Raw genomic sequence first — 21,013 nt, 5'->3', positions numbered from 1 at the left:
AGCTGAATATTTGAGAAAGTTTCTCTGTAAACAAGCTTCTCACCGGATGACCTTCCAAGAATATCTGTAATTCTACCACGTATTCAAGAATTTTCATTTTTCATTGAAACAAAATTTTCAAAGATTGAAAGTCGTAAGGTTTATCCTTGTTCAAGAAATGAGATGATTTGCACTTATTTTAAACTTAAGCGAGTTTCTTTTCATAACATTTTAACATGATTATTACACAACCTTGGTCAAGGAAAACTCGGCTCTGATTTTTTTTTTCTCTAAAAGTCCACGTGGCCATGCGATTTACCGCCGAAGCGCGGCGTGTTTGAAATGCAAAATACCACCCCAGCTTACATTAAGGGGTGGACTTACGAACGTACGTACGGACCAATAACATCACGTCGTAATTGACCATTCAGATCAATAACCAGAGTATAACACCATCAACTGACGTGATACAACTCACTTTGCCTCTGAAGATGACTACCGCACAGGTCACGGTCGAAACGTCAGTCACTGTCAACAACAACAGTCCTATTCAGGACTACGTTCACCCGCAAGATCAAACTCAACCTACTTTTCGAGCCTTCCTAATGCTGAAAGTTAAAAATAGCCCATTTAGGCGATAGCATCATCGCAGCCTCCACTGACCGCAGTTTCTCAGATGAATGTAACCCCAAAATACTAAAGGATTCTACTGGTTAGGATCAAATGTTGTCATCGCCCAAATTGCAAATGGACTATTTTCAGCCACGAAAATGTTCCATGTTTCTTCTGTCCAAGACTTAAGGCCCCACCTCCTCCCCTCTCGGGTGTAAACACTCTCTAAACAAAAAAAAAACGAGAAGTCCAAAGACTACTACAAAGCTGAAACAACGTGTTTTTAAAAAGTTTCGAAAAAGTTTAAAATCACTCTTTGTTTTAGCTTTGCAATAATCTTTGGACTTCTCGGTTTTTTTTTTTGCTTCGAATGTACTCTTCTTCAAGCAGATTAGATCCTTCTTGAGTTCCTATGTTGACAACCAGCTGGATCTTCGTGTATGGTTTTTGCAGTTTATTTCTTGATCACTCTCTAAACGGCTGCCTCCCTGCCATTCTTGACATTCTTCAGTCGCTTTATATGATTCTCTATATAAGTAGTTACATCTCTAAGAGACACTTAGTGCTGGTCCCAAAGGTGTGTCTCGCACAGAGTTAACTGGATTACAGTCGAACTCTAAGGGTTCCCTTTCTTCAAGGAGAAAGAATGGCACATTTATATACAGAATGGTATTATCCAAATTGCACCGGATTCAGCTGTGTAGGGAGGTGGGATCTATGGGCAAGGGATCGGACCGTTTATCAAGCGATTGCTTACAAAAACTACGAAACATATTCAATTATCTTCTTAAAAGATGGTAGTTTACGAGTTGTGCATGAATAGGCTGTCGCTTATGTGAGATGGTCGCACACGGCGAGGTTCGACTGTAACAATTTTCTATAGCAAAGTTGTCGCAGAAAAGAACCAAAAGATTAAAACCGGCCATTCCGTTCGTTTCCAGAGGCAAGCTGCTGAACGTTTTGGCCATGTTTCCTATGGAATTCGCTGCACCAAGGTCCAAGGTGAAGATTCTCTAAGATTTTGCAGCGTTGTATTCCAGAAGCTTCAAATTCCATAGGTGGGTGCACTGCTTCCAAAAAGAGTTCCAAAGGGGAGTCTGGCGCTTACATCTGGCCTCAAAGGTAGTGATTTTACTAAAAACAAGACGCCTAAAGTCGTTTCCGTGGGATGCGTTGGTCTATGGAAGCATCATGGCGTTCTATCTGAATTTGGAAAATTAGGGAAACCGGAAAGATGTGTCATGCTATGAGCATCGATTAGTAGGTTACCTGTATGGGTTAGTTTAATGTGCTTATGACTGAATTTATAGTAGCCTGCGTGGCCTATTTCTCCCCAATCCCCATCCCTTTTTTGCTTCCTCCCTATCCCCTACCCCTTTCGACGCCTCCTACGCAAGCTAAATTTATAGTTGTCAGTAGTCGCAAGGATGGAGTTGATCTTGTTTTGATCTATCGCCATGTAGTTATTTTCGTAGCACGATTTGGATAAGAAAAATAAGTTATTTTCCATCAAAACAAGGTTTATCCGTGTAACTTAAATTGGAATGTTCACTGAAACAAGTAATGGAGAACATGCGCATAATGCTCTCTGATTAACCTGAACAGGAACTATATGTATAAAGATACGTCATATCTTGGTAGTAAGTTGCCACGGGTAACTTTTTCAAAGAGAAATAAACATTGTAGTTTTAGGTTAATGGAACAAAACAAAACAAAACATCCGCTTGCTCTATATAGGGTCGAACCCAGGGTTACAAAGTTCGATAAAGTTCCAATGTTTTAATCCAGGATCAAGTTTAATGTTCCAAGATGCTCTCGATAGGGTTAAAAATTAATTGCAATATGTTTCCAAGGTCTCAAAGTTAACATAGTTCCAATGGTTATCCCTGATTCCAAGGTACAATAAGTTCACTAAGGTCCTGTTCTGTGTCCTATCCAGAAGTCCAATCCATGTCGAAAGGGAGTCATCGATCGACGAGGCAATCTCGAGAGGACAATACCGTAAAATTCCGAAAATAAGCCCCTCCATGTATAAGCCCCTCCAAATATAAGCCCCCCAAACTCGTAACGCAAAAAACCCTCCGTTAAATCGCCCCTCCAAATATAAGCCCCTCGGGGGCTTGTACTTGGAAAATTGCCCTCAAATACAAGTAAAACAAAGCAAAAACGGTAAATTTCCTTCCAACTATGGGCAAGCCCAATCGATTTTGAAACGCAAATTTTCCTCCGTAGATAAGCCCCTCCGTACATAAGCCCCTTCAAAAATAAGCCCCTCAAAAAGGGCCGTTGAAAAATATAAGCCCCGGGGCTTATTTTCGGAATTTTACGGTATTTTCGCGATTTCACCGCCAATCGTCAAGGGTACGAGTTGAAATTTACGTGATTTAACTCCCCATCGTCAAGATGTTTTCGATAAGAAAAGAAAAAAACTGAATTCTAGCTCTGCTCGGCAAAAACTGGCGAACTCCGACTAGAAAAATCTATCCGAAATCACGTCCCCCCAACCAGACGCTACTAAAACCTTAAGAAAAAGCTAGACCTAAACAAAAAAGAATCATGAAGGGGAGAAATAATTTGGCTTGGGTCGCCTTCTGTGACTTGCCAGTATCCCGAAGGATTTCGCTGGTTAACAAGCCATCCTAAACCACGCGTGGGAAAACTCAAGGGCGACAAATTTGGCAAAGAACGTTCTGATTTCAACGTTCTTCAGATAAAGCAAATCAACTAAAAATCGATACAGATTTTGTACAATCCCATTGGTGGGCTTGGAAGAAGAAATAATCGATAAAGATTTTAGGCAATCCTCTTAGCTGGCTTTGCAATTTGTTCGTACAATGAAAAACAAACCAAAGCGGATTTTTACCGTGGTGTGCCACAGGCATCCCACGGAAAAAGGAAATCAAATTATCCTGAAACCTTGCAAATAACTTGAAAAAGAGCAAAATGAAAACGTCCACGCTTCCCTCGTGCGTCGCGCTCACATTCCCCGCATCTACTTCGCACGATTTCTATTTGAAGAGAAGTGAACAATTAGTTATTCCGTATGCCCGACGTATTCTTTTATTATTGGGCTTCCTGTAGCCCCCAATTATGGATTGGGCTTTCTCCATCGAAAAAAAACAAAACAAAACAAAAAGGCGGACGGCTCACCCAGAAGGCGTTACGTGTCCCACTCCCTCTTCAATAGGGCCGATTTTTGACGGAGAGGACGGGCATTTCAGGTCGTCTGACGAACAGATTTGGAAGTCGATTTGGAACGAGCACAAAATTATTTCGTGGAGTTATTGGCCCTATATCTACGCCTAATGATTTTCTAAATGCAGTATTCGATGATATTATTAGCCTGTGCGGGATCTGCAGAAACAATGCCCTCCCACAGTCCCCATGGGAAAAGCTTCAACTTGTTGCAATTCTCTCTCTGCGTGTGATAGGTCTTTCCTTACAATAAAGGAATATGCTATTTGTAGATCGCCCCATCAAACACGAACATATTCACTTGCCATGGATAGTTAGAAGGGCTTTAATTGCAATATCCGACAGAAATAGAACTAAAAATTAATTCGCTTTGCGAGTTCTAAGAAACAGCAATTTACAGTTATTTAATAGTATTTTAAACACCAAAATTGACCCTGTCACGTTTTAAAAGCGTAAAACGATAATAATTTTTGCGTGTTTATTTGGTATAACCTTTCAATACTAAGCAAGCAACGAGACCATGCAATATGTAGATGGTAATGTGCAATTATAAAGTTAAGACTTTGGGGGCCTGAGGGAGTAAAATTGCCTTGTTTTATACTGGAAAATAGGAGTTTGGTTACTGGTACTAGGAATTACAACAAGATATGAAATAAAGAAAAAAACATCTGTATAAAGCAAGCTTAAATGTAATGTGACAACTTAACTTAGCTTTAACTTTTATTACATATCACGCGCTCGAGAAAAATACATGAGAACAAGCAAAGCCGGGGGCTTAAATGGCCTAAGGTCAGGAGAAAACGTGAAGGATTAACATGAATAAAAGAAGGCTTTAACTAAAACACATTCTTATAAAAAGTTTCACAAACTAGAGGAACTGATAAACAGAATAGAAGGACTGCAAAGCCATTATGTACATTTTACTCTGATTTTCACTCAACTGCAAGTAGAGTTCTAACATAATGTCAATATTATTGCTTTTAATGAAAGCCTTTAATTTATACTAGTCAAACATTTTGAACCTTTAACAGTCAGATGAATCGATCATTCAGTTTTGTGAATTAGTGGGCATTGAAATCATTTGCTGTTCAGGTTTTGCACTGTTATCAGACCCCTTCTGAAAAATGCTTTATAATTTTTCTAATTTTTAGTCTTATTTGGGAAAAGAGCCACCGTGGGGAACCCTTTTTCAAGTAAAATTGTGTTGATTGTAGTAATTTGGCCATACGTGCAGGAAAAAAATCATTATTAAGTAACAGCAGCCGGTGTCCTCTGGCAACTTACTTGTGCCTTTAGTGCCCTATTAAGTGTATTATCACTAGCCTATAAGTAATCTGTGTAGTTTACTCAAACAACACTTGCTTTCTATTTATTCAGCAGATCAGCCTGGTATGAGATGTTGGTGACAGGAAATCCTCTCAAAGCAGACAGGATTAATACACTTTAAACACAAGCCTAAGTCTTGTAAGGTGGTTCTAGGGTTGTCACTAAGGGCCATAAACCAGGGTTTAAATTGGCTAATTTGGTACACAGTACTTGACTATTTTAAAAGGAAACGAAAGGAAAATTCAGTAGAACTTAAACAACTTTCCGCCTTTTCAATTTCCTGCCCACTAATTTCATATACCCAGCAACTTGAAATCAGTGACAGCCTTGTGGATCTAGCTTTTACGTCATCAGTGTATAAAAATGATTTATTAATTTGGATTTTTTGTTAAATTTGACTGTAAACACTTCCGGGAGTAAAAGGGCTAAGTCAAGAAACCATCAATGCTATACATGTATTAGACTTTTATTCTTTTTCTTTTTTTTTTCTATCAAAAATTGTTTTAAGCTTCTAATTTGAATTATGCTAATTTATACTAAATATTTTCATATTGGAAGAGACCATTTTGACCCACCTTTACATTGGTGTGTTAGAGTTGCTGTTTTTTATCAAAAATTTTACTTCATCAGTTTTTTTGTACCTTACATATATATACTAATACTGAATTTGACCCATTTGAAAAGTTTTTGTATCTTTGTATTTAAACTTTACTTAGGTGTTGTAATATTCTTCCTTTTTTCAAGTACAGTGCCATTCAAAAGTTTTGCAGCACTGTTGTGGATCCTCAGACAATTGTTAACTCCCCCCATGTGTAATGACAGAGATGCTAACACATAAATAAATCATGTTATATTTAGAAAATTCAGTTTAGAAAATCAGTTTTTTGTTTTCTAAAACCTTGTAAAATTACTCTTTTCGGGGCAACACTTAAAGAACGCGATTCTTATTTAGTTAGCATACCTGGTGATTTTCAAGGGATTTGAAATGTGAAAATAAGACAGGCAATTTGAAAACTGGTTATGATAGAGAAAAATACTTCTTAAACTACAATGTACTACTCCTTTGCATGTCCGCGTAACGCGTAAAAGTATTCTTGTAAAGATGTCTAATATAAGATCTTTACACCAACTTTACGCGTCAATTACGCTGGTTTAAGTGTCTACTTTAAAGCGTATTTACACCAACTTTACGCAGAGCTTACAGTGTTTCTTTACAACACCTTTACGCATGTGCGTAAAGGTAGCGTAAACTTCGACTTAACGTGGCGTAAATAAGTCGTAAAGTTACGTAAATGAGGACTTTACGCCACCATTACGCTCACTTAAACTTCTTTTTTCGTGCTGTGTGACTTCTTTGAAGAGAGCATTGTTCATGTTGCACTTGTTAGTGCATATTGTATCTGTAAGAAGAACCTATTGGAAAAAAGACAGTTGACAAATAAATTCAAAATCCTCTGGTAAATCTATTTTGCGAAGGCCACCAAAAATAGCTCTTACCGTTATCACGGTATCGAACTTTTTTAAACATTTTTTGCTGGGAAGGTTGAGGGTGAGGGGGTTGACGTAAAGTCGGTTACCACAAAAAGAAAATAGCAGCAATCACTTTGTCAACAACATTATCACTTGTTTAAGCTTAATTTCCTGTGATATCCCTTGATTGCTTGTGTCAATATTGGGAACACATATTCCTTAAATAAAGGCCTCACTAGCGACACGACCAACAGAAGCATGTATGAGCATCAGCAAACCTTGTGTGACAAGCGTAATATAATGATAATGTTTGAAAACATTATCCGCCAAACTTCACCTGAAAACAGATCTTTTTTGTAAAAGACCGCAACACAGTTATGTTAGGTGAAGATCACGACAAAACTCGCAAGTAGCAGCCCAGTCGCGCTTGTCACACACAAACCTTTTGCCGTCCTCTTCTCTCTGCCGTCCTGTTGCGTCCCAAAGAGGGACACGCTTAAGGAACGAAATCAGCAAATACACTACTACCCTTTCCTGGATATATCACGAACCATTAAAGAGGCTAAGCATCACGTTTACATCAAACGGCAAACGCGAATTTGTACCAGGTGACCAAGTTCCTCTTTTAATACTTGTTGTTTACTGTTCATTATTTCTTCACCTAAATTAGTAGTTTCACGCAAATTTTTATCCATTAGAATTGTTTTGAGCTGTTTTTATCTGCTCATTTTCTATTTTGAGAAACTCTCAACTTGAATCGGGCGTTTGCTGTTTGCCGTGTACGTGAAGCTTAACCTCTCTAATATAATGACCCAGTTGGTATGCTAGCTTAATTGGTTAGAGCGCTGCACCCGTATCGCAGAGGTCTGGCTTCGAATACCGGCAAACTGCAAGCTGGAGTTTCTTCCAGCTTTCTTTTCATAAATGCACAAGTCAGCTAGTTTAGCCCGCGTGGCTGGCGTTCGAAACGGACGAGGAAAAGAATTTGGGCGCGAGATCGCTTCTCACGCGCACCAAATCCCCTTTCCCCTTCCCTTTTGAACGCCTGCCACTCAGGCTATAGCAAGTTTAAATGCAAGGATCGTCCTTACATTTAGCCTGCGTGGCTGGTGGGATTAGCGTGGGAGTGCTGAGAACAGTGGCTACAAGTCAATTTGAAATCTTCCCTCGCGGCAAGCCACTCGCGAAAATCCCTCGCTTCGCCCCTCGCTTCGCGTGGCGGCTCTGCCACTAAGAAAGTACTCCCGGGCACAAGAATCCCGCCAGCTACACAGGCTACCTTACATTTATTTAAATACACTACCTACATGTATCACCGACCTCATGACTGGCACTTGAGAGTCCCTGGTTTATGGATCGTGTTGCTCTGGAAATCACAGCCGTCATAGCAAACTAGTTTATACAGGCATCAGCCATTCGCTCCAACAGCAGCTGTTCCTCGATAATGTTCTAAAAAAGCGGAATACTAATGATAAGAATGTTAGAATCTTCTCTTCGATAAGTTATGCCGGCCCTTGCACTGCTGTAAACTCAGCATTCAAACTGACTACACATTTGCAAAGCGATTCGCCGGAAAAAAGTCCTAGCCTACGATTTCACTTTAACAACCACTGGTCATGTAGAAGAGTAGCTTAAACGCGAATAAAAAATTACAATATTGCTTTTCAGATAAGCGCGACCCACGAAACATGTAGCATGCTTTCTGGACGACGATTGTCATATTCAATGCTGATTTATAACTACAAACTAAAAAAATTACGTCATTTTTTTAAAACTCTTTCTGGATTGTTTCGGTCGGGGAAGGGGTGGGGTCGGCTCGCTCTACAACAGTTTGTTGACAGGTTTTTTGTCAAAGCATTCTAAACAAGTCTGTTAAAACTTAAAAATAGTTGAAATGTGTAAAGTACGACTGAGTGCAGTACCTTTCCCTATTTGGTAAGAAGAATTTCTGATATTCTACCAAAATCAGCAACATTTTCTTCCAGCTTTTTGACACTATCCTGCTGTATATGTTAAATGAATGAATGGATGTTAGATTGATCATAAGGTAGAACAGTCACTTGATAAGGGTTATATCATATGTGCTGTAAAAACTTGTTAACCTAATAAGTAAGGAAACAGTTTTTGCAAAGGGACAAACGTATAGTTGTTTAATACTGACATATACGACAAGGAGGATGACCAACAGTTTATCAGCAAGGAATCTAAGTTCTTTTTAAAAGTCTGTAAACTCTATTCATGTCATTTGAAACAGCGCTGAAACCCTTCTTCTGGGCCTCCACCTGTGTACATGGATTTGAGTCTGCGCCATCATTGGCCAGTTAAAAAAACCATTGTTTAATTGCTAATCAACATGAAAGGAAAATTGATACACACTTCTGGTAATTTGTTGAGTCCGTTGGGGGCCTAGGACAAGGATATCAGCACTAGCTGTTGCACAGACATTACTAACCAATGTTAAACCATATCTGACACACAGGCTAGTGCACCTTAGTAAGCTTAGTCTTATCGTGTACCTCTTGTGGTTCAAGGATACTGCTTCTCTAAATTCCCGTGAAAGACATGAAATGTGACAAATGTATATGAAATACATCAACTGCGAGGATCATGCTTCACCTGATTTCATTTCCGCAGTTCTTATATATGATTTGTTTCATTTATTTACATTTGTCACATTTCATCTCTTTCACAGGAACATATGAACACATAATTGACCTGCTCCCAATATCAGTGGCTTCATAGCTTAGTTGGTTAGAGAATTGCACCCATATCGCGAGGTCATGGGTTAATTCAAATCCCGTTGAAGTCCTGAATGTTTTCAGGCTTCTCTTACACAACTGCATAAGTTGCATTAACAACTGCAAGGATCATTTTTCACTTAAAAGTCCCATGGTTTTCTAACTCTAAAAACAATAGTCCACCGTCAGTCCGCAATCTGCATTTTACTCTGCCCTTTTTACAATGAATGTTACCTGATAAACCTGTTGTTGGCAATTAGGCCAAAATCAATCCATTAAATATATGCTCCAATGATGTCCAGGCAAAGGCACGTTGTTGATGACACGCTATTTTCATGTTTTCTGCATACAAAACGTAATAAAAAAAACAGTCAGCAAAACCTCAACCTCATTGTTGTACCAAAATACAAGATTCCCACCTACCAGAATCTGAAACCAAGAGTCAACGAGCTCTGTGACGCACGTATCCCTGATGTGATCTTTAATTTTTGTGTTCCTCTCTGCTTCCTGTTCATGGAAGAAAAATAATTTTTCACTGGCAACAATTAAAATTCCTGCGCTTTTGTAGAGAAACAACTACCAACAACAACAACAAAATATATTATTACTTATATTCCACAACATGATTCCTCTCAGAAGTTGGTACCACATACCCCAAAAATGCATTGTGATAAAAGCAAAGAATGATCTGAAGCAATTTAACAATTAAATAATTGTCTACTAGGAACAGGGTTCATAGTTTTTTGAGTTCTTCAAATTCCATGATTTTTCATGACTTTTTTTTCATGACCTATGACATGCTTGAACCCTGCAGGAAGGATACACAGTTCAAAAATCTTCCCATGTTAACGTTTTGCTGGTTGACAGAAAAACTGAGGCATTGATTTCATAAATCGGCATTGTTTGACAGCTTTCTCTTACTCTTTACCACACACACACTAAATTAACAACGGGAAGCAATGGTGGCATGATGGTGGAAGCGCTCGCCTCCCACAAATGTGGCCTGTGTTTGAATCTCAGTGTCAATGCCACATGTGGATTGAGTTTGTTTCAAGCTCTCCCTTTGAACTTGCTCCAAGAGGTTATTCTCTGGACACTCTGGTTTTCCCCTCTCCTCAAAACGAACACTTCCAAGTTTCAGTTTGAAAAGGAATCAGGTAGATGAAGAATCATATCATCATCGTCATCATCAGTCATCGTCATCATCAATGTCATTGTCATTGTCATTTTCACTCATCATCATCATCATCATCATCATCATCATCATCATCATATAATTATAATTAGTACTGAACAAGATAATAACCTGATCATTGGCAGAAAGCGGATTTTGGTAACCATTATCCTAAAATAAGGGAACAAAAACTGATTCAGAATAAAAAAGAAATGAAATGTTTAAGCTAAAACTTACTTATTAGAGTCTTGAGACTTAAAAAGAGATGACTTTGATTCGGTCACAGGTGACTATCATGAGTGAAACTGAAGAAATTAACTCAGGCATGCTCAAAGCCCAAGATCTCTCATACCACAGCCCAATTCATTCATCAGAAACAGTGGTTTCAAAACAAGCCGGCGCCTGCCAGAGTTCCACCAGCTACTTGATTGTATGTCACTGGCTACTCTAGAGCCCCCTTGCTTCAGGGGCCTTGCGGTCCCTAAATAATTGTCACAGCCGCCTACTTTTCTAGACTCAGCCAACTACTTCAAAACATTTTGAAACCCCTGCAGAAAGGTCCCAAAAATCATCTCTGATCTTTTCTTGTAACAAATGTTCATTCCCACTTCATTCTTGGGGAAGAAAGGTTACTATTACACATTAGATACAGTGTGTTTACTTACAGGATTTATAACAAGCAGAGCTTGAAGCCTTTTCAGCACATCATGAGCATAGTTAAACATGTTTGTCCTATAAATGAACAACACCAAACTTTACCATACGTAGTAAAAAGTTAAACTCAGTGAATAAATTAAATCTTTAAGGTATAACACAAGAGCACATAGGACAAAGGAAAAAAAAAGAGTCCTGAAAGGATTGAACTCAAAATTTTCCAAATACTAGAAGAGAATACAGTCAACTCCCAATAACACAAACCTTCAGTGAAGGGAAATCGAAAAAAGCTTAAGTTATTGTGAGTTTGAGTTGTCGGTAGTCTGAAGCAAATAACCAAAAATAAGAAAATAATCAAATGGATGGAGGGAATGCAAGTATCATGCACACCACTTTAAGGCCAGCAAGAGATATAGATTGATATTTTGAAAAGGGAATTATAAGCAACAAAGCTTGCAAAAATGGACACTGAATTTGAACACCAGTGACAGACAAAGAATTGACATGGTTGTTTAAAAATAAATGGAACACATACCAATGATCTGAAGGGAAAAAATTACTTTGAGTTAGTTCAAGGTTCAAGTTATCGAGGGTATGACTTACCGAGGGTAAAATTACAGTAAATGTAGATGTATTCATGAAGGAAATCAACAGGAAATCGACTTTAGCTCAAGTTAATAGTGCAAGGTTGGAGTAAGCGAGGGTTCGAGTTTTAAGGAGTCAACTGTATCATTAATATGAGTTGCCATGGAAACTTAACCTGGATTTGTGCCAATTGTCCTTCAAATCAATTAGCACTGAAGAACATAAGTAATGACCACAGACATACCAACACCGAAGAACATAAGTAATGACCACAGACACACCGATAATGAAGAACATAAGTAATGACCACAGACATACCAACAATGAAGAACATAATGACCACAGACATACCTGTGCGATTTGATAAATCTTGAAAATAAGTAACAGCATCTACTTCTAACAGTACAGTTTGGATTTCTCAGTCCCCTTTCATCAAGAAAACCAATCTGAAAAATGCACAAAATAATTAAGTAATGTCTATTGCTACAGTCAAACTTCACCAAGTATGGAAACCTTGTTATCATTAACAGTTTATAGCTCACTTCATACATTTTAATCCTACCTCAGACATAACTTGCAACAATAATAATATTATAATTTTTGTAACAAGAGAACAAATCTCACCAGTACTGTGGGAATATGCTGGGACTGACTTGAAAAGAATCTATCATATCTGACAACAGTTTCAAAGAACTGAAAGAGCACAAAAAAACAAACCATCAGAATCTGCGACACAATAAATAAATAGCTTAGTGAGATGTTCCAAAGAAATAGTTGCTGAAAGCAAAATTACCATCTGAGCAACAGCAGAATGTCTGTAATAGGAAACACCACTTGTAACAAGCTGTTGAAATAGAACACAAAATGCATTTTTGGACATTCATTTAACTTTAAAAAGTTAAAGTAATCAGTGTTGGATCCAAACCTCAAGGTAATGGGGGCCTGATTTGTGCGAGAAAAGGGTGCCCCCTCCTCTAGATCTGTTGCTAAATATGAAGTTTTAGGTCATATAAGAAAATGATACAAACAAAGGAGTTACAGGTCAAAATTAAACTTCAGGTTAAAATTTTTAAACCTGTGTTGATTCTCTGTTACTTTAATCTCCTAGCCCTTATTACTCAAGAACTGGGGTTAGGAGACAAGGGAAATAGAAGGGAAAGGGAAATAGAAAATACACCTACCAAAGGTTAAAAAATTCTAACCTGAATATAATTTGATCTGTAACAAATACACCGTAGAAGTATGTAAAAGTTACAACAGAAACTGTCAAAAAAAAATTTGTAATACAAATTAAAGCTCACCAAACTCATCATTTGTTGGAGAGCAGCAAACTTGGAGGCATCTGAATACAATTGTTGGGTCTGTTAATTGAAAAGTTGAAAAAGGTTATTGCAGACACTCTAGTGAATTAATTAGTATGAATTAAGTGACCTTAAGGAATGATGACAGCGATGGCAATGAGAACGAGAATGGCAAAAAAGCAATAGGTTTAGAAAAGCAAAACAACAACTTTTCATGCGCATCACATTTCTCTGCCGTCATTGCACAACTACAACTTGAAAGTGCATTATTTCATTTGTAGAGGATGGGAACACAAAGACAACAACTTTCTTTTGCTTTTCCTGAACTCTGATACAGTCCTTCAGAGTTCAACTCCAAAAAAAATTGCCAACATTTGAGAAATTAAAAGAGATGGAATAAATGCGATAAAGTTTGAGGTTGCGTGACTTCATTTTTTAAGTGACAGTTTCGAAGCCATCAATTACCATTGTTGTTGCTTAAGTTCCCTTATCTAGGTTCAATAAGTTGTGGGAATGAGTATATAGCTAGGGAAATCACCTAGCATGGGACCCAATAGTCTCACTCATGTCTATCCCCATATTAAGCAGTTAAGTGCAGAACTGCCAGCCCCTCATAAAGGAAAATCTGGAGACTCTTGAAAAAAAAATTCAGGAGATTCTACAAAAATTAGTGAGATTCTATTTTTCCCGATCAAGATTAAACAAACCCTTTTTCCATTGGAAGAGTTAACTGTTAATTTATGTATAACCCTGTGTTAGTTGGGTCCCTACTGTAGCAAATTTGACGTCACTTTTCCTTTGATTGACTTTAAGAGGCCGGAGAATAGGTCATCACTGGGACAAAACTTCTGGCAGACTCATTTTTTCCAGTAAGCTACCTTCATGGCTAAATTAAGTTACCAAGCCCCATCAAGGCTTCAACAGGCACTAGCATTTCCCCAAAATTTCCTTTTTTATTCAACAAGCTAACATTTCATATCAGAATGATATTTCCCCAAAAAAAGTGAGATTGGGAGATCTTGTTGTGAGGCCGTGAGAAAAGTTAAAAAATTGTGCGACTCACAGGAGAATCATGAGAGTTTGCAGGTCTGTATGTGCCCACCAAAAAAAAAAAACAAACAATTGGCTTGTCTTCCATCCAGGCCAGGGAAGAATACACCCAAATGTTAATGCTGGTGCTAAGTGCACCTTGAAGTTTTAGGCTAAAAGTGGGGTTTTCAATAACATTTAGACTATAAGAGGGAGAAAGGTGTGACATCACAGGAGAATATCTTGAAAGTGGCTCCACGAATGAATTAAAATTGATAGTCAAAGGCTATTGAACCTTACTATGCAGAATTTGTCTAATCTCCGATGCCTAACGAATACGCCATTTACTTTAAAAAAAACCTTACCAACATGGCTTCACCCAGCATGTAAAGAGCTCGCACTGCTATCTCAACATCCATGAATATTGCATCATCTAATTTCCTGCACAGAACAAGTTAAGAATAAATTTATATGTTTCTGGCAAAAAATGGGAGGAATTAGCTTCCTGCAACATTTATCTCATCACCTTTTTTTTTTAGATAGTAAAAGAATTAAAGCTGCCTCATTCTCAACAAAATTCTAGCTGTTTGAGTATAGTGAGAAAATCCTAAGCTGTGGTTATTCATATGAAAGCTACTTTGAGTAGCATTTAAGATAAAGTAAGATGATAAAAAGCTTTACACCAAGTTTGTGGGCCTTAAAGTGCAATATTACTTATAACACCATATCTTCTCCTGTTTTATACTGTGCTAATCATCAAAAAAATAAATAAATAAACAGTTTGGGGTGTGCAATTAGCTCAAATTTCAATGTTGTACAATAATATTACTACAGTATGTGGCTATTGAGCTTGATGTCATTGCAAAGTGTTAATTAACTGACGTGATGCCAAAGAATGAGTTTGAGGAAGCAGGAGATCATCTAAGACTCAGGCCTGCACTCACCCAAATGTTGAATTCAAAATGTTATGAACTGAGACCAACACCAGGTCAGGATCCTACAAGAATAAGAACAAAGAGATTACAAATAATCATTTCTTTTATTAAATGCTTTAGGGATTAAAAGTCAAACAGAGAGACAAATCTAATCATTACCAGTTGAGCAATGTTGTCAAAAAGAATTTTCATTTCTTTTCTGTATTCCATGAACATGACTTCGTCTTCACCCTGAAAAGATCACAAAAGTGAACAGTTTAATACATGTAGTATACAAGGATTTTACATACTAGTTTATCCAACCATCTTGACTAGGAATGGAGATACTGCCAGGATGTGGAAATAACTAGGAAATTAATTACCTCCTGTCAAAATTGTACGACTCATCATATTTCATCTTCTTGATAACAACATGCAGCATTCCCTACAGAAATGACGATAACAGAGATAAAACCAACATTATTGCTTACCTTGATAGAAAGACGTGTATTTATGACAAAATTTCTTTGGCAAACTTTTGGGGTTCAAAGAATTATTTCTAAGGCAGATGTGTAGCCACTACTTACCCTTAAGTTTGCCTTTTGCTGTTCACTTGGATTTGTAATCTGCATGGAACAAATAGTTGGCAAATATTCAATGATCAGTTCAGTGTTTAGAGTAGAGGGATTGAGCCATCTAACCCTTTCAAAGGCTTAAAGTTAAAGTTAAAAATAATAAATAATATTAATATTACAAATAATTCTTATTTATCTTTTAGTATTACTTAACCCATTCGCCCCTGAACCGCCCGTAACCGCCCGTGCGGATCCAGGTCCTTTCTACCCATTGTGACGTCATCAGTTTTAACGGTCAAGGACAACTTTCTTCACTAACTTGTGCAGAGTGAAGAGATCTTTCAAACCATACCAGAATGAGCACAATTTAGTCAAGGACACCGGAGAAACAAGCAAAAAACCACGTGACATTGACCTGAAAATCTCCATGAAAATCTTGTCCCATTACCCATCTACCTTTCCTTTCGCCTAATCCTAAGATCCTAAAAGCTTTCCTAAAAACTCTTCCCACCAAAATCAAGCCTACTAAATGCCCAGCAAGAGAAAAAAAAAATGAGGCAAGAAAAGCAAAAAAAGAAGGGAGGAGAGAAAGCGAAAAGTAAAAGTCAAGACTGCTGTGTCACTTTTAAACCCAAAAACTATGTCGAAATTTTGCTTTCTGCGCATGCCCGAACTTCGCAAGCTGATATTTTGCATCTGGATCGGAAGACCGCGAAGTGTTCGACCTGTAAACCAGTTTGTGGTAAGATTTAGCTCTTTATAGCACGACAGTGACCAGAAAACCACTCGACTAGCCTCAAAACGCGTTTTTCGGCAAAATCTCTAGGAGCGAATGGGTTAAGCAAAGGACCAAGCTTTTTGAAAAAAATCCACTTTTCAGCATAAAACAACCAAATCTGTCTATTTCATGTCAAATCAGGTGAAAAAGTTGGTAAAAGGCCATTTTTAGGTTTTTTGATTAACCCATTCGCCCCTGAACCGCCCGTAACCACCCGTGCGGATCCAGGTCCTTTCTACCCATTGTGACGTCATCAGTTTTAACGGTCAAGGACAACTTTCTTCACTAACTTGTGCAGAGTGAAGAGATCTTTCAAACCATACCAGAATGAGCACAATTCAGTCAAGGACACCGGAGAAACAAGCAAAAAACCACGTGACATTGACCTGAAAATCTCCATGAAAATCTTGTCCCATTACCCATCTACCTTTCCTTTCGCCTAATCCTAAGATCCTAAAAGCTTTCCTAAAAACTCTTCCCACCAAAATCAAGCCTACTAAATGCCCAGCAAGAGGAAAAAAAATGAGGCAAGAAAAGCAAAAAAAGAAGGGAGGAGAGAAAGCGAAAAGTAAAAGTCAAGACTGCTGTGTCACTTTTAAACCCAAAAACTATGTCGAAATTTTGCTTTCTGCGCATGCCCGAACTTCGCAAGCTGATATTTTGCATCTGGATCGGAAGACCGCGAAGTGTTCGACCTGTAAACCAGTTTGTGGTAAGATTTAGCTCTTTATAGCACGACAGTGACCAGAAAACCACTCGACTAGCCTCAAAACGCGTTTTTCGGCAAAATCTCTAGGAGCGAATGGGTTAATAATTATAGAAACGTTTTTTTAATAAAATCTATAAATGGAATCATAGAAAAATATTGTAGTCAAATTAATATGTCTATCACAGCTAAGAAAAGATGAAATACTGACTTGTGTTATGTAAATTGTGTGACATAGTATCCACTTTGGTGTTATTTTCACAAGGCTGCTGCCTAAGAAAATTTTTTGGGAGCCCATCCACGAAACTTGATTCACGCTTCTCAAAATCTAAGTCTCCCTCACAGCTGATTTTGACCATCACACAATGCTAAGGAGCAATGCATGACAAGACAAAACTGGAAAAACACTCGTGACTCAAACAAGTCGAGTTTTGAAACAGGAAAACTGAGTTTTGAGTTTTGAGAAACAAGCATTTTCCACCACTCGAAAATTGCAAAATGAGCAGGGAATTTTGTTCTTTGTTCACCAGAAGTTAGCCTGAGAATCAAGTTTTAGGCACCCGTTCGGGCTTCCAGTTTGAAATTTTGGTCGCCTGAGAGTAAATCATAGGTGCCTCTGGCGACCGGGCACCCGTTAGGCAGCAGCCTTTTTTTCAATATGTTTGATTTTCAATCTCAGCATTATTTACAGATACGGGTTACTAGGCAACAAATATTACCCACTGATTGTTGTACCTGTTTCAAGACAGCCAAGTAAGAATACCCAAATCCAGAGACATTTTGTGAAACATCATCATCTTCACGGTCTAAAAATCTAAAGGCAAAAAAAAAACAAAAGGTAAAAAAACCTGTTAATCTTCATTGCTATAATTTATTATCTTGTTATACAGTTATTTCTCAATACCCAACTGGTTTCCTGCGGCCAGTTTGGATTCTTTACCTTTTTATGTTTATGTCAATAACTATTTGTTTATTTTCTTGTTATATTGTGGACAACAATAAAAACTCCTGGATGACCAGTTATTGTGTTACAGCCATAAAGACAATTTAATTAATTAATCAACTTTACCTAAAAAGATACTGTAGTTTTTCTTCAGCTGATTGTAGGCACTTGGCTGCACCTTCTGTCTCTCCAGCTTTCTGCAGTCTAAAAATGTCAAGATAATCTGATTATTATAAATTAAATGTGTGCAGTCAGTTTAACCCATAGACTCTCAAGTGATCAACAACAATTTTCTTTTTTTTTCTATTTTTTAACTATTTTAATACATTATCAAGAGAAGAGTTGATGAGAATTACCAAAATGATCACTATTAAAGGGGACAATGCTGAGATCAATTTGTTAACTTCTCTTAATTTTAACAGGTTGTGAGGAAACGTGTAGAAATCAGGCTCAAGAATTTATATGTGGACATTTGGGCTTAAGGGGTTTATAATTATTATTATTTCCCTCTCTAAACGGCTGTGAAGTGTCACTAGAACTTTCAGGGTAAGTAAAGGAAAGGTCAATGTCAGTTCCATGCCAAAAGAGTCACGCTGACGCTAGTACTATGAAGGCCATCATTTAACTTGAGGAACAACAGACAGTGAGTGTAGGTGAGTGAAGGTGGGCAGAGGATGCAAGGAAAAAGGGGAAAGAGCAAGTGGATAAAGGAAGGATTAGCCAATGGAAAAGGCAGGAAAAACTACAATCATGGACAAAAGTCTAGGGACACTTGCATTTCTGGGGCGTTTTCCAGTTCACATGGGTCCAACCCTCCCCTCACCCCACAAACAATGTTGGACGCGTGTATCCTGAATTTTTTCAGAGTTTCAACTTTGTACATTGTATGGGGTTCGGGGGAGGGAGAACTGAACGAAGTTTCGAAAAGGATGACTGTTTTAATGAGGGAACCAAGAAATGACAGAAAAATATGAATATTGCAGTATTGTCCCAAGGACTTTTGTCCAGGATTGTAGAAAGATTTAGGTCAAGTTATGTTTACAGCAAACATGAAATTTGTACCACGTGACCAAGTTGTCCCTTAACTTCATTGTGCCGTACTGTTTACTACTTCTACCACAAACTTAGTAGCTTTACATTAGTTATGTCGTGTTTTTAGCTGCACGTTTTCAATTTTGAGAAATTCTAAACTTGAATCTGACATTTTCTGTTTCCTGACAATGCAACTCTCAGTCTCTTTAAAGTATTGTCTTGCTAGAGCAGAGTTTGAAATTTTGTTAGCAAATCAATAATCTCTTACTTTGTGTAGCTGTTTAGAAGCTGTGATCCTGAAGCACTCATCAGTTTTGCTAACTTGGCCATGAAGTCAGCATCTTCATCCTAAAGTGATGATTCAAATGACCAATTAAACAAAAATTACATTCACCCATTCACCCCTGGGAATATGAAGGAAACCGTGTATTGAAGCTACAATCTTGGATAAATGTTACGCTTAGACATGAATAATCATTTACCTCTTGTAGTTCAAGGATACTGCTTTTCTCCAGAACACTCAGAAGAGATTCCACCAGTTCTTTCTTTACCAGTGGCTCCATTCCCTTCATGATAATCTCATGTATACAATCACAAGCGCTCTCCCGAAGAACTTCAACTGACATGTACCGGAGAAAGGTACTACAAAGACACATGATCAATTTGTAAGCAGGACACAAAATCAAAGGTTGTGCTAATAGTAAAATCCTCTTTTTACAGTTTTCAGCAATGAGAAATGATGCTTTTCCATATTATTAGCTGCCAGTTGACTTAACCACTGACAGGCTACTTGCAAAAACTGACTTTATGAGAATTAAAAGGAAACGATAATACAGAGGAAAGGAAACATTTTTACCATCAGTCAGCATAAAACACAGACTGATAACTATTGTTTTCACAAAGCAAATGACAATGAGTCAACAAAAGTAACATTGCAAAAAATGAAATAATCAACATGTCATGAGCGTGGGACAAAAAGAAAAACTGAGTCCCCAATGGATTCAAACCCATGAGCACCCAAACACCAGGCGGGCACTCTATCCCGTAGTTACTAAAACAAGGAATGACCTACAATGACCTACAATGAGCTACTATGACCGAACATGTAATCCCTGTAATGAGCTAAAATGAAGATTTTAGAAAAAGACAAAAAAAAAAAGATCAGGGGATGTGTGTCGTAGTTACTAAAACAAGGAATAGCCTACAATGACCTACAATGGCCTACAATGACCTACAATGATCTAAGATGAGCTACTACGAGCTACAATGAGTTAAAAAAGCCCTACAATGAGCTACAAAATGACAATGATGTTTGTCGTGTGTCACGCTTGGACGTGACACTAGGCTTATAGTATTAAATTACCAAGCACATTATTTTTGAAAAGGCAAAACAAAAATTGTGCCTGATCTCAGGTAACTTGAGAAAGTTGAAAATAGATTATTGCAATCGCGTTTTTACCGGTATAGCACTATTATACTCTGTATTGACGGAAGTCATGCAGGCACTCCCTTATTTGGCCTAAATGGGTATGGGCCGCTGAGCAGGATATGGATTTTACTAGTTAGCGTTACAAAGAGAGCATCCTGTTGGACCGAAAGCCATTTAAAGGGTCTTATGATGTCTTATACAGGCCAGGGTACTTTAAAAAAATGAACAATTTTTCTTTTGAACAGGGTCAGAATTTGAAGGCCTCCTTTGTTCATCTCTACCCTTACGTCCCTTGAAGATCCCCCGGATCGACTGTTGGGCTGACTGTGTTTGTTCAATTTGTTTGAAAAAAAGACAAGACAAAATAAAACTAATGCGAAAGGTTGCAAGGGATGGTTTGGACAAAAGTCACAGTATCATCATACATGTATTATTACACTGTAAATTTATCTCTAAGCGTAATAATTAGAGATGCTGTCATCGTTAAATGGGCTGTCATGCAGTAGACTAAACGCGTTATGTTTATGCACAGATGTCCCCTGATCTTTTTTTTTTGTCTTTTCTTAAATCTCC

The 21,013-nt window shown here is 37.9% G+C and overlaps 1 protein-coding gene across 1 annotated transcript in view; it reads right to left on the bottom strand.

The window, feature by feature from the left end:
• Positions 1 to 21,013, bottom strand: part of LOC140923205 (exportin-T-like) — a 148,736-nt gene that overhangs the window by 79,410 nt on the left and 48,313 nt on the right. The window contains exons 10-24 of the mRNA XM_073373286.1: positions 19,280 to 19,359; positions 18,106 to 18,183; positions 17,772 to 17,850; positions 15,565 to 15,603; positions 15,363 to 15,422; positions 15,158 to 15,232; positions 15,008 to 15,060; positions 14,429 to 14,504; positions 13,035 to 13,094; positions 12,527 to 12,577; positions 12,358 to 12,426; positions 12,085 to 12,179; positions 11,160 to 11,226; positions 10,627 to 10,665; positions 9,744 to 9,827 (exon numbers count right to left, since the gene is read on the bottom strand). Coding sequence (XP_073229387.1) covers positions 9,744 to 9,827; positions 10,627 to 10,665; positions 11,160 to 11,226; positions 12,085 to 12,179; positions 12,358 to 12,426; positions 12,527 to 12,577; positions 13,035 to 13,094; positions 14,429 to 14,504; positions 15,008 to 15,060; positions 15,158 to 15,232; positions 15,363 to 15,422; positions 15,565 to 15,603; positions 17,772 to 17,850; positions 18,106 to 18,183; positions 19,280 to 19,359 — 1,005 coding nt within the window. The remainder of the gene's footprint in view (positions 1 to 9,743; positions 9,828 to 10,626; positions 10,666 to 11,159; positions 11,227 to 12,084; positions 12,180 to 12,357; positions 12,427 to 12,526; positions 12,578 to 13,034; positions 13,095 to 14,428; positions 14,505 to 15,007; positions 15,061 to 15,157; positions 15,233 to 15,362; positions 15,423 to 15,564; positions 15,604 to 17,771; positions 17,851 to 18,105; positions 18,184 to 19,279; positions 19,360 to 21,013) is intronic.

Source organism: Porites lutea, chromosome 13, assembly GCF_958299795.1.
Source record: "Porites lutea chromosome 13, jaPorLute2.1, whole genome shotgun sequence".
In the NCBI taxonomy this organism is placed as follows: domain Eukaryota; kingdom Metazoa; phylum Cnidaria; class Anthozoa; order Scleractinia; family Poritidae; genus Porites; species Porites lutea.
Note: the sequence above shows the minus strand (reverse complement) of the source record. Positions and strands in the feature narration are given on the sequence as shown.